Here is a 14,583-nt window from a genome sequence, read left to right on the forward strand (position 1 = left end):
GCGTGACAGTTTGTGAAAATACATTTTATTGTATATATTACGACGTCACACAGATATCAAGCGTTATCTCTTTCCCTAGATCCCACCGTGCCTGTGTAAATTTGGAAGTTTATCACGTTGGGTAAACTCACGGTATTGTTGCGGTCGCTCCGCAACGAACGGAGAAAAAGTGAGTTTGCATATCGAATTGCATAAACAATGTATTAATTGAAAGAGCTGGTGAATGAAAGCGTATGGTTTAACAGCATTTTCGAAAATATTTTAATCTAGAAACGCCAACTTTATCGATATAATGAAAAAAAATCTTTTTCAGTTAACAAATATTTTTAGGAGAATAAAAACGGGAACATTTACAAAGATGAAACAATAATAGAAGCATGAAAAATATCTATAAATGATATTTCAAATGTATTTGGTAAAATATTATCTTAGCGTTTTCGATGTTAAACTCAGTCTAACGATTGCGCGATAAAAATTTTATTCTTGTTTTAATCCAAACTTTTCAAAAGCATATGTTCTAATGATAAATTGACAGCGCGCATATGTGTGTACAAAACAGGATGACTCATCCTTGAAATTAAATAAACTTTCGCAAGAATATGGCTTACCGCCTTCAGACACTTGTTCAGATTCTTCAATTGTGAAAGCGTTAAATGTCCACGCTAGCAAAGTGTCCACTTAGGTACTTATTCTCCGCGCATATGAATCAGATAATACTCGACAGATTGTAATACATGCCACCTGCAATTCCGCATCCGCCGGCTATTGCACCCACACATGCCTGTTCGATTCATCCGGCGAGATTCGTCGGTGAAATGTCGGATTGAAAATGCCTGTTTTTTTTCGCAGTTATTCGAAGAATGACGAGGCATCAATTTACAATAGCGCATGATCGTAGCATATAATACATTGACTATATACTATTCGTCGAACGAGGACAATGGTGATTTGTCAACCGCGATGAAATATGCGCCATATGTAGGAATTCATTGCAAATCAATGCACGAAATCATTCGATTTCTCGCGTTCGTAAAGAGAAATTTTTTCTTAAAGGACGCATATATATATATATATATAATTATTAATAATATATACTCCTGGACAAAATTAACGCATAATTCTTTTTCATTTTTTCTTTAAAATTTTTCATTAAAATTTAAATATCAGTTTTTAAAGAAAAAGTGAAAAAAAATTATGCGTTAATTTTGTCCAGAAATATATAAAATATATAAATAATAAATATATAAATAATATGTAATTATAATTATATATTAATAATTATATTAACTTGTTAGCATGCTGATAGCGTATGTATATCGTTTAAGAATAAACTACTATAATCTCTCGACAGCTCAGTATTTTGTACGGCACATCAATGTAATACTAATTTTAGATATCAGCAATGTAACAATATACGTATTATTGCAGTGCTTCAATTCGACGGGAATGGAATATTTGCTGCGTTCAGTTAAATACGAATGCACTTTAAACACAGATATACGTTGCGCGTAACTGTTTTATTCGGACTTGGGGGATGGGAAATTGATTTCAACATTCCTATCGTAAATATGGACGTAATGAAGCGCAAAACCGGGTTTGAGCGCGAACGGTTGCGTATGAAAAAAATGCAATTAATATTTTTATCTCGATTAAATTAATAAAAAACACAGAATAATCGAAGTGATTAATATCATCCATTTATTTATATGCTATTATATACTATTTTACATAGTTAATCTAATTTTCGCGTTTTTTGTAATGAATAATTTTATCTCATTTTTTAAATAATATACTTACATTTAAGTATCTATTTTGTTCCTTTAGTCTTTTTATTTTTTTATTATCTATACGCACTCTAGTGCACTCGTCCTTGCAACTGGCCTCAAATAAATTTTTGCGCATATATCCAATTGCAGGAAAGTGTGTTAAGGTCAACCGATTACGAATGAGTCATGATCTGTCAAACCATGCGAAAACCGGATCGGTCTAAAATTATGCTAACGAACGGCTCACCTGAATTATCGGCGTTTCACGTATCCATCTTTTAGTATCACGCTTCTAATAAACTCGTTTAAGAGAAAAATGCTTCCAATTTCACTAGCGCAATAGTGGTGATGGTGACCCTGTCGTGTCCGTTTGCACCAGGTACCGCTTATGGATCGGCCGGTTGCTATAGCACGAATATACTAGCACCCTCGCCCCTTCTCACCCTTTCTCCACTTGTACCATGCCTCTCGTTGGGGGTAAGAGAATCTCGAGTGTTATATCAATGGAGTCGGTCGTGAGTAGCCATACGGCGAAGTGGTTTTTCGCTTTATCGTGACGGAAATGGCGCGCTGCCCGACCTTGAGAACATCTAGAGACACTCGAGGGAGATTCCGTTCGGGCGACGTTGGCTGAAGGACGAAACAGACGGAGAAAAAATCGGCTTTGTGGACATGACGAAGATGCGATAGCGCGCTCTTCTGCGCTTTTCTCTCGATTGACAACGAAGGGATATGTTTGAATGGGTGGTGTTTGCTCGTGTCGCGTTGGTCGAGGTAACCAGCTTAACGCAGGCTCAATTCTCGATCGCGTCATCAGCCAGGCAAGCAACGAGGATCAGTGCTTGTTGTATCGGCTGGCCAATTACAAAAAGGGCGGCGAGCTGATCGAGGCGTACAATCAAGGTGGCCAGCCAGAAGTGGAGAAATTGGTGCGCGAGCAATTCGGCATTCTGATGTACGCCGATGGTAAGGGCCAGGTGATCAATCGCGCCGAGTATCTGCGTTGGAAGTTTCGTGACCTCGAGCAGGTCGTGCTGCCGATCGAGGCATCGCTGTCGCGCTTCGATCCACTCGCCCAATGGAACGATCACGAGGCCTGCTGGCAGATGCAATACAGAGGCTCGCTGGGCGAGGCTCTGCTTCATGTCCTCATCATATGCGACACGCGGATACACACCAGAATAGCGCGTATATTACTCAAGTGCTTCCCGCGACTCGCTATCGACGTCGTCGAGGGCGAAGAGTATCTCGGAGCGAGCGCCCTTCACCTGGCGATCGCTTATAACAACAACGAACTCGTGCAGGATCTGGTCGATGCGGGCGCGATTATCTCGCAGCGGGCCATCGGTAGCTTTTTTCTACCGCGTGATCAGCAGGGAATGAATCCCGTTAGAAACACCGATTACGAAGGACTCGCGTATTTAGGCGAGTACCCGCTCGCCTGGGCCGCTTGCTGCGCTAATGAAAGCGTCTACAATCTGCTGCTTGATTCCGGTGCGGATCCTGACGAGCAGGATTCTTTCGGAAATATGATTTTGCATATGGTCGTAGTTGGCGATAAATTGGTGCGTATTACGCGTATTAAAAGAAAATAATAAACTTGTTACATCACATCGGAGAAGGCAGTGCTAATATTAGATAATTATTTTTTTCTTGGAAAAGCTTCTCTTTTTATTTTCCAATGAATTTATTATTCATCATAAATGGCACTTCCTAGATAGTTTATTATATACGTAGATGGAGGAGACATTTACATCAATTTTATATTTCCTCAATAAATCTAAAAGTTTAAATTTTGTTCTGATTTTATTCATGTCAATCCGCGTAGATTTTGGCTCCATCTCATAGTAATTAAGCACGAGAATTGACTTTCGTCATTCCAATGGAATAGAGAATAGAGAATCGTTGTTTGATATACGTAGGATATGTTCGGCTATGCTCTGCGACATCCGAAGCTTCCCGCTCGCAACGGAATCGCGAATGCTGCGGGTCTGACCCCGTTGACACTCGCCTGCCAACTTGGGCGTGCCGAGGTCTTCCGTGAGATGCTGGAACTGTCCGCGCGGGAGTTCTGGCGTTACAGTAATATCACCTGCTCGGCGTATCCCCTCAATGCCCTCGACACGCTACTACCAGACGGCAGAACAAGTACGTCGTAAAGCTAATCGAATTACGCCGAGACGATTCTACGAGAATCGTCATTTATAGTTCACCGGATCGTGCGCCTTCAAGTGGGCTCTCACTTTGTCGCATGTTTCTCAACTAATTGCGACGAATCAAGGCCGAGATATTCCCAAATAGTAGTATTAGCATCGTAGTGGCACTGCATCGCGTCTCGTTGCTTTTCTTTCATCTACCTTGTTATAGTATTCCTTTTTCTATTTCCTCTTCTTTTTTGCTTTCAGTCTTTTTATGTTTTAAAAATTTAATTTGCTTTGATTTGCTCTAAAAATGGTAAATGAATTGAATTCTTCTTACTCGTAATATAACATTCCTTGCTGAAAGAATCTCTCTTTAGATTTATACAATTTTTTTCGATTTTATTAATTTCGAAAAGAATTTATGCAATATCTTTTTTTTTTTCAATTTTTATCGCTTATGTATTACGTGTTTTATTTTTGATATCACACATTTTTGAGATTTATTTTTTTATTTATTACTTTTTCTCTATTTTTTTATATTATTATATTTTATATTATATTATATATATTATAAAGGTACTTATATATATATATATATATATATATATATATATATACTTATATATATATATATATATATATATATACTTATATATATATATATATATATATATATATATGTATATACGAAATAATACGAAATAAGTCAGTGCTCTATTCTATTCTGTTCTATTTAGCTTTTCTTGCTTTTTATACACACAATCTTGAATATTACAATATATCTTAAGTGAAGAACGAAGTATTCCGTCAGGAAGATTTTCGGGATATTCGATAAATTATTTCGTGCTGAATTTTTTGTGCTGTATCATACGTGCTTATGTAAAATTGTACTCCCGGTTTCCAACGGCTTGTCCCTCATGTAAAGCATCCCAACAAGAAGAAGACGGGATAAAGCAAAAATTGTGACGCGAGTGTCGGCGACAGGAATAGAGGAGGTAGCGAACGAGAGGAAGAGGACTAATATAGCGAGAACAAGAAGGGACTATCTTCTCCCGTAAAATTGGATACGAGGGCAAAATCGAGGACAAAATCAGGTTGCAAAGTTCTCAGAGGAAAAAAAAAGGAAATTTTACAAAGTTTTCTTACACGTCGAACGTGTGTCGCAGCTGGATAGTAAACCATATTGCTAGCAACTTCTTGCGACATTGCATACGATATAACATGCTACTCGCCAGTAAAAACTGGCTGATATTGGCTCGTTATCATTGCCCCTGCCATCGTTATCACGTCAATATTTTCCTATTTTGACGGTAGATAATTTAGAATTGAAGTCGATTTCTCATTTAATTGGATTCCGGCGAGATAAATGAAATATTTTTAGGAAACGTGATATAAATTTCAGCGATATAATTTAAAATCTATGATTTATGTAGACGATTTAATTGTATATATAATAAATTTTGTTGAAAATTGGTACGTTTTTAAACTATCTCAATAATGTGTTTCTGGTTGATTGCCGTGATATAATTTTTTATTTATATATAAAAGTCATAATTTCAATGACAACAATTAGCACATAATCTAGAAATAATCCAACAAAAAGATTTCTTGCAAAATTTTTTCATTTCTTTCATTATTTTTTCTCGATTCACATAGATACAAAAATTTAATTTTTCTCTTTAAATTCTAATATTTATAAAAATAAAAGATAAAAAATATATTATAGAACGCATGCGGGTGCAAAAATATATTTTAAATTGATTCGCTTAAAAAAAAAACCGATTTTTTTAATTTCGTAAAAAATTAACAAACGCATATTGACATTCGAGTGCGAACCAATCACGATGGAAGCATTTCGTCCAGAGAGGTGATACAATTTGATTTGATCCTCGAGCGTTTATCATGTCACCAAAATTTCACAACAAGGAACCGCAAGGAACAAGAGCAGAAGGAAGTTTTGCACACTGCGATCGTATTTTAAGAGCTACTCCCGATCAAACTTGCGTGAAATTGTATCGAAGTTCGCGGCTGAGCATGGAAAGCACTGCCGAGAACGATGCGTTTGCGGGCGTACATAGGTTTTCCCGGGTTATTCGCGAGTAAGAATACCGCGATGCGGATGCCTGAAAGCGCGGTGGGTCGTAGCAGGATGCAATTACGGGCATTTAACGAAGTTTCGAGATTAGCTGCGGACCCGACGCAGCGCGGTGCTCGCGTTTCATTTAGTTTCGGAATCCATTATCCTTTCGATCTCTCTCCTTCCTGGTCGCCGTCCTTTACCAATCTAGCTATCTGCCCCCCTCGTGGCACGGGGGCATATTTTCGTCGGGGCACAAACATCGTCCAATCTTGTAAAGGATGATGAAATCACCCGGATGGAGAAAAGTAATCGCGATGACAATAGGAAAGCGAGTCGAATTTTCGACAAGCCTCTTCTACGGCGCGTTTAATTACTCTAAAATCAAGGCCAAAGTGAAGGAAGGAGATAAAGAGCGCACCAATTCGGAAGAATGAGTGTTAAAGGGTGATGGTGATTGGCTAAAAAAAACTCTTAATGATCAAAGATCGAAATCTTTTAGAGGAAAAGTCATCTCCTTCGTCGACGATGTTTTTCTCCCGTTTTAATCTGGAATTTGCGTCATAATCGTGCAACGTTCGCGAATGTTGTTTCTGTATAACTTCTGTTATCATATCTGCGTTAGAAAAAGAGCACGTTGCAATTTTAAAGAAGCTTATACATGTACGATGCTTCGATGCATTTCACGCTATTATCTTTCACGATACAATTATCTGTAAATTAATTCTCTGTAGCGCATAAAAATATGCATTGATAATAAATAGATGATTGAAATAAGAGTAGAAGTGTAGCATGCAAATATTTTGCAAAGATATATTCGAAAACTGTCAAAATAAAAATAATAAGATTTTTACATCACAGACAGTTTACGCAACATTTTGTTGGTCAAAATTATTATACGTTTATGTAAATTTACGTGTGACGCGATTAACTTGCGAAAAATCATACGACAATGTTAATCGCGTGTAAACGTCACACGGCGTCATACTGAAACTTTGAGACGCTTACTTATTCTTGGCCTGGGACAGGTTCTGCTGCGCGATCGTTAAGACGCTTGCCCTCCTTCATATCGCACAAACTCCTATTTTAGACTTTTTTCGCATGTAAGCGACGCCATAGAAAACTCTGGCAGCTCTCAAATGCAAACGAGTCCGTGAAAATTTCTCATACAGGAGCAAAAATATTTCACCGGATTGTATAAATTATCTTATTTTATTTGAAAATTATATTTAATTTTTTAAAGAAATTTACATTTGAGAATATTAAGGGGAAAATTGTACATCTAAAAAATATACGCATTAGAATTTCTTGGCTATAGAAAATAAATTCTGTTTTGGTGCGAGAAAACGAAATATGATTTCATAGTTTTTCAAATTAATACTTAACATTAAATTTGTTGCGTTCTTTAATAAAATTTATAATTTTTTAATTTTTAGTAACTAGGTAAATGAATTCCCATAAATCCTTGTGTTTTACTTTATAACGAAAACTGTACATGTAAAACATCTTGGTTTCATACATTAGTATGTAATAACTATTAGTTATATTTTGCTCGAGTAAAACACAGTATTATGTGGTTACATTATGCATTATGGAAAGAGCAGGAAATTATGTTAACGAAGCGATTTTCTTCACTTTACTATATCTGTCGGCATTTATATTTATGGATGATACTAGATATATGTAGAGCTCATATGTATATGTATACCGAAAATTTCTGCGAATATGTCGATAATAATTGCCTATAGAGTATTCCGTTTATACACGCGATAAAATTTAATGATATATATATTCCATATCAATTTAAAAAGATATATTTTTGAAGTATTTTGTAGTATTTCTACAATTTATTTTATATTATATTATATTTTTATCGCTGAATATAACTCAACATTTTTAACATTACACAAACGCGAAAATTTCGTTACATATTTACATTTTTCGTGCCTGCTTTATTTAATTTTCAATATATCAAACATAAAATATAAAGTCAAATTTTCGTCAGAAAATTTGCTTCAGAACTTAAAGACACCCGATAGATACCAATGCGATTTTAATTATCTGTTGAGCTGTCATGGAGCTTCTTTCTGTTCTATTATTTAACTTCGATACCAGAACCTATCGACTTGTCGACTCGAAAGAAATGTGGAGGTGTGCTGATGTCTATTTCGAGAACATCCAGCACACAGTCGCATATCGCAGGTTTTATCGCGATAGCAATAATAGAGAACCTTAGAAATTAAGTGATAACAAATCTTATAAGGATAGATTAAATAAAGGATTATCTTATACAGATAAAATAAATATACTGGTGATAAATTTATTCTTTACGATATAATTGAATAAATGAGTAATTAAATGTAATCTCAGCGGAATTGAATTTATATATAATCCATAATTAAACTCTCCAATATTAAATTCTCCTTATTGAATACTTTTATTTTGTTTTACTTATAAATATAACTTACTTTTAATTTTTGATATTTCAAATTTATTATTATTTTGGGAAAGGATCTCTTTTGTGTGTTATACACATTTAAACATAGTTTAAAAGTTCTATTTTGAAGAGATACGTTCTAATTACTTTTGCAATCGGTTGTCCAAAATAATTAATGTCGATACCTTTGGATAATTATTTTCGATTGGAGGAAATGGAATGCCAAAGTGGTACTTTGTTATTTAAGCTTGGTTCAATGTTCGGCCGAGGTTACTAGATAGTAGTAGCCAAGAGAGTATACTCTGAAGGAAACTCGGGGAAAACTATACGGCTTTGCGTAGTCTAAAGTCAGATATAATTACGTGCTGTGGTAACAGATACGCATTAGTAACCTCGCTGGCTTGGAGTCGGAAGATCAATGGCCATCATGTAAAATTGAAGACCGGATGATCGAAGATATTGGCATTAGCATCGGATGCGCGCGCGATCGATTTGCATGAAGCTATTCCTCTGGAATTATAAACGTATAATCATTTGAGCCTTTCAGTCAGAGCAACATTTTCTGCATATATCGCTTGTTTGTTATCGGAATTCAAGATTCTGTCCTAAGATATTAAAATTTCTTTCCGCTTACCATTTTTATTCTCTAAAATTTTATACTCATGAATAAAGAAAATATTATATAACGCGAATGTGTCCCAAAATACTGAAGTAACTTAAAATAACATGTAGCACTATATATAGAGAATCTCCAAAGTTGGGAAACAATGTTTTTGACGGGTCAAGCTTCCTTGTGCACCTTCGCTCGTGTCGAGCGGTAATTAAGGACTCCCGAGGATACAATCCTCCAAGTTCCAATTACTTTAGCGCTCGCGCCAAAGCCGGGCAAAATGCGACGACAGATGCATACGATCGATACACAACTGAGACTGCTAGTAATGCAAACATGAATGTTGCGCTTAATAATGCACAAATGCGATTCGACAGAATGAAAAAAACGTATTATATCGATCGCACTAAAATGTTTACAAGTCGATAATCATGATTTAAATATTTAAATGTTAAGCTCGCAAAATGGAAGCGTCGGAATGTTAACATGGAACATGGAATTTGGCTCGTCGCACGCCAAGAATATGAATATTTTTCGGCTACTTCGTGTCTCATTGATTGTTAATGATTACGATCATTTTCGAATGAAATGTTAATGGCACCAGAAATTCTGTCCTCTGATCTTACGACGGCGGAAAATTTCCGCCTCTACGGAAAACTTTCGTGCCGGATGCGGCAGCGGGAGAGGAATGTCGAAAAGGCGCACCTGTATACACCCGCACGCTATATGCACGCTCACTAATGCAAAACCCATAATTATCGCGGCGCAAACCCTAAAGCGATGTTCCATTAACCGCAAATGGCTCTCTCCGAATTTCTATTTCAGACTGGAACTCTGCGCTATTTATCATTCTGAACGGTACGAAGGAGGAGCACTTGGACATGCTGGACGGTGGTATTATTCAGCGATTACTTGAGGAAAAATGGAAGACCTTCGCGCGAGTAAGTGCATCCACGTGATGGCGTTCCTGCTCGTTTCTCGTTGAATTATAAGACGTTACTATATTTTTAAGTTTTTCAACGTCTCGTCGTCTTTATGTTTGACTTTACCACAATGACCTGAGATTTTGTTTGTAACGATGGAATTTCGTAGCGACTTTTTGTCCCATTTCGAACATCTACTTTTTTTTATATATTGTTTCGAGATAAAAGAACGTTGACTTGAAAAATAAGATAGTACTCTTTAATTGCTAAGATAGCTTTAATTGCAGCATATCAGTCAATAAATATTTCCATGGAATATATCGAAATTAAGATATCATCGTCGTTATATGTATTCGTGTATTGTGTGCCAAGGAAATAGAATTATCTTATGGCAATATATCTGATATTTAAGATTTATCTTATACTTTCCTCAAACGTAGATACAGGCAGCGCTTTTCAGAGCTAGTAACTCTATTGAGTATTTTATTTATTCATATAAAGCTATTCATAGAACTGATTCTTCTAACGAACAAAAGAAAGATTTCTTCTCTTGTTATGCATAACATAATGCGCCAAAATAGGAGTTGTTTTTTCCAGAGTTTTTATATTTTTGCGTTTTGCATATTTCATCTGCATGTATAAAGAATTAAATGATTAATTAAATGATGTGTACTGAAGTTTTTTCATGGCATCTTTTCAATAGATAATATCAAATGAAATAAAATGAATATGTTAGAAGAAAAATTATTTGAGTTAAGTTTAAAAATAATAATATATGTATACCTTTATATCTGTGAAAAAATATTCCATTTATTAGTACAAAAGTTATCTTTGTTAAGTAATATCATGAGATCACTCCTTGAATATTAAAGATAAATTAATTATAAATTTGTCAAAGAATCTATTATTCATAAGAATCTTCTATATGTGTACATCAATATGCATTTGGAGATATTTCTGTTCATTAAGAGACAATTTTAAATATTGCCAAGCTATATTTGAAGAAATCTACACGACCACTTTAAAGATGATCCACTTACATCGCAATGCTTTTTCGTTTGTATATTTTATGTACTCGACGACGCGAGTCGCCTGGACAAATACCGATAAATAATATCTTCCTTCACATAGCTGCTCGAGTCACGAGAGAGTTTGGGTAATATCATTTTGGATTTTATCAAATATGAAATTCCTCTTTAGAATTTAAAGAAAAAATAAAGTTTTTTCATATTAAATTATTATCATTAAATCACTATTAAATAATAATTAGAAAAAATATTGAAATATTTAGAAAACATTCATTTTTAAGTTTTTCAGTTTTAAAGTTTTTTCTTATTAAATAATTATTAAATAATAATTCGAAAAAATATTAAAATATTTAGAACGTTAATTTTTAAAAAAGAAAAATGCACAACAAATACAAGAACGTAACGTTTATTAAAAATTTTCAATTTTTATTCGAGGTTTCGATTCAGATGCATGTCTGTAATTTGCATATCATCTCATTATTGGCTTGCGCGATTTCTTCATCTTTCTCTATCTTTGTCTTTGTCTTTCTCTCTCTCTCTCTCTCTCTCTCTCTCTCTCTCTCTCGTGACTTTGAACGATTAACATCGATCAATCGATCGGTTGAGTGACGTCGATGAGGCTTTCGGCGATGGTAGTATAATTGCGCCGGTTATTTCAAGTCTCTCCGTCGCGGGCCAATGGTGGCTCAGTGATTTCGAAACGATGGCTATCGAAGTTATACGGGCAGACTGTGATTGCAATTACGCTCGCATCACAAACGAGCTTTCGTACGTATGCTGAAGGTTCTAGCAGACGAGCCGGCGTATCGCGCATATTATAACTGCATCGCGTCCATAACGTGTCCCATTTATGGCACTAATCACGACCACACTCGGACCGCACGTAGACGCAATATGCAGTATTACTGTACCCGTCCGGCTATGATTTCCCTATTATCGGATCATAGCGAAGTCAATCTCGGGAGTATTCGATTAGAGCGATTTTATCCGTTAAACGAAATGTATATACAAATAATATCATTATATAACGCGAAATAAAGATAAAATGAAAGACGTTGCATTTATTAATCGCGCGATAATACAATTTGCTTATGACGATAACGCGGGATATTCCAACAACGTCGTGTCAACTATAAAATTTTTTCATGTTTATTGAATCAGAATTATCGTTTATGAAAGTAAATAAGGGATATTAAATATACAACAGAAAAAAATTATTTTTATTATATTCCGTAAAGAGTCACCGGTTAATTCTGGATCATGAATCGTTGCTCTAGATAACGATCAAAAATAAATATGACCGATCTAATAATAAAATGTGCGAGAGATCAGAAATGCATCATCTCGAACGTTTATCTCGTATCCGGAGAGACCTTTTGAACTTAGCCCCGGGACCGACGATATTTTCGCGAATTTCGCTTGCCTCTATATTACCGCTCGTAAAACTTTGCTCTTATGTCCCGGCCAATCGATGCGGAAAGTTTCGTAGATGCATACGCCGACATCTATTCTTCACTGAAAAGTTGCAGTTCCTGAAGCGATTGATTATCTTGGTGTTTCACCTGGCCTCGCTGTCCTTAGCGGTATACTTCAGACCCGCGGATACGGATGCCGTGCTGCTGCAGTGGCCCGAGGAGATAACGGACGTCATCCGTACCGCGGCGGAGTGCATCACCGTGCTGGGCGTGCTCAATTACATCCTGGTACAACTGGGTGGCGAGATGATCAACGTCGGACCGCTGTCGTTTCTGAAGCAACTGGTAGGCATTGCAAATTTTTCCATCGCTCTGAGATAGCCGTCAGAGATGTACATTTTACAATGCTTGGGTCCGGGAAATTTACAAAACAGATTAAATCGCAAAAAGAAGGACATTAGGATGTACACTGGCTCAACAGTTCTCGTGTCGTTAAATATGAAATATTGCATAAGAGATATATAAATCGGAGTTTGAATTTGAAATGAGATTTGTTGAAATAAACTTTGTTGTAAAAAAAGAGAAATGAAGAAGAAAGAATTTTGAAGAGATTATAATTGCATGTGAAACTCAAGATATTTGATCTCATGAACGAGTAAAATAGTTTCCCTCTTTACTTAATCAATATCTCTTTACTTGATCATTCTTCATGTAACGAATATGATCCGAAATTTTTAAGTCACTTAAGCTCCTTTACCACTGCATTATCTTTGTATTTGTTTTTTTTTCCCAAAATCGCGAAATGTCCCGTTGTTTCGTGATGGCTCGCAGCAATACTGATACCCTTAACGGTGCAATTTCGATGCGCCAATGCCAGCTAAACGCGGCTGGTTGCGCAAATCCCGAGGCTAGTGAACTGTAACGGATCTATAGAGGTATATTCCGCGATGGAAGCTGTACGTTCGTGCCACTAATCTTTCACGCGTTAATAAGTCTGATGAATAAGAAAAAGATAGATTGATGATTACGGAAGCATTACGTAACGGTATAGCGGCAGTGCTAATATTAACAACTGACTTTTTCTCTTTCTTTTTTTATTAGCCTTATATTAATTCGTGATATTATTAGAAGTGATAAATACATATATTGAAAGAATATTTGTTAAATTACAAATGTGTGTGAAAAGATAAGTAATTAATTTTCTTATAGATGTCTTATAGATATTTTATAGATGTGTAATAAATCAGATTATTAAATATAATATTTACAGAACGTGTTCATAGATTTGTTTTCTTTGTAATATATCGTGATATATTAAATCTATATCTAATATATCGTGATATATTAAATCTATATCTTTTCACAAAAACACGATAAACGTATATGCCTCTTAATTATGCCTTCTTAATTATTCTTAATAGATTAATGTTTTTATAAAAAATTTAATAGTTTTTATTGTTTCGCTGGAAATCATTACATTATTAAATATCATAGAAAATGAAATCTCAGAAAAGACTTTGTCAAAGCTGAATGATTGATTACGTTGAAAGCATTTTTGATAGGGGCGATATTTCGATATATGTTCTCGATAGTGATAAAAATAGATTTTTTTTCGGCAAAATATAAATATGGAAATTGTATAGTTTTCGATTAAAGTTTTCCCTTTCCTTTTACACTATAAAAATTTATTATATATATATATATATATATATATATATATACTTATATATACAGACATACATCTTCCATGTTAATAGAAATTATAATTAGAATGTCCATATATAAAAATATATATATAATTTATGTCGTGAATATTTTTTCTCAAATCAAGGATTCGATAGAAATCGCGAGAAAATGTAGAAAATATCAGCATAGTATCGTGCGTGTCTATCAGCCATCTATCCACATCTATCAATTAAGAGAGAATATATTGTACATATATGTACATACCGTTGGTTATTGCTAGTGCTGGATCAATAGCATACATACGCCGCTCTGTTCCAATACAATCGGAACAATGTTAAGCTATATCGTTGCATTATTAAACGCGAGTCCCAGTCCGCGCGTCCGGTTCGATTTGCGGATAATTAATACCAGCGACGATTTAAAAACGTTAACGCGCGCACGCGAACCTGTGAATCTCGTTGTCGAACAATGTGTAATTTTCCCAATTTCTAGATGGGTAA

The 14,583-nt window shown here is 35.4% G+C and overlaps 1 protein-coding gene across 5 annotated transcripts in view; it reads left to right on the top strand.

Annotated features, from left to right (window-relative positions):
• Nucleotides 1–2,036: 2,036 nt before the first annotated feature.
• LOC105257199 overlaps nt 2,037–14,583 on the top strand; it is a 33,554-nt gene continuing 21,007 nt past the window's right edge. For 2 of the 5 annotated variants that reach the window (XM_011267662.3, XM_025411560.1), the window contains exons 1-4: nt 2,038–3,331; nt 3,689–3,914; nt 9,857–9,972; nt 12,506–12,742. In XM_011267662.3, the coding sequence (XP_011265964.1) occupies nt 2,507–3,331; nt 3,689–3,914; nt 9,857–9,972; nt 12,506–12,742 (1,404 nt within the window). In that variant the 5' untranslated portion in view covers nt 2,038–2,506. Of the gene's footprint in view, nt 3,332–3,688; nt 3,915–9,856; nt 9,973–12,505; nt 12,743–14,583 lie in introns of all 5 variants that reach the window. The other 3 variants (XR_003123220.1, XR_003123219.1, XM_025411561.1) reach the window with 2 other exon arrangements.

The sequence above is a fragment of the Camponotus floridanus genome, unplaced genomic scaffold (assembly GCF_003227725.1).
Source record: "Camponotus floridanus strain SB8 unplaced genomic scaffold, Cflo_v7.5 scaffold4, whole genome shotgun sequence".
In the NCBI taxonomy this organism is placed as follows: domain Eukaryota; kingdom Metazoa; phylum Arthropoda; class Insecta; order Hymenoptera; family Formicidae; genus Camponotus; species Camponotus floridanus.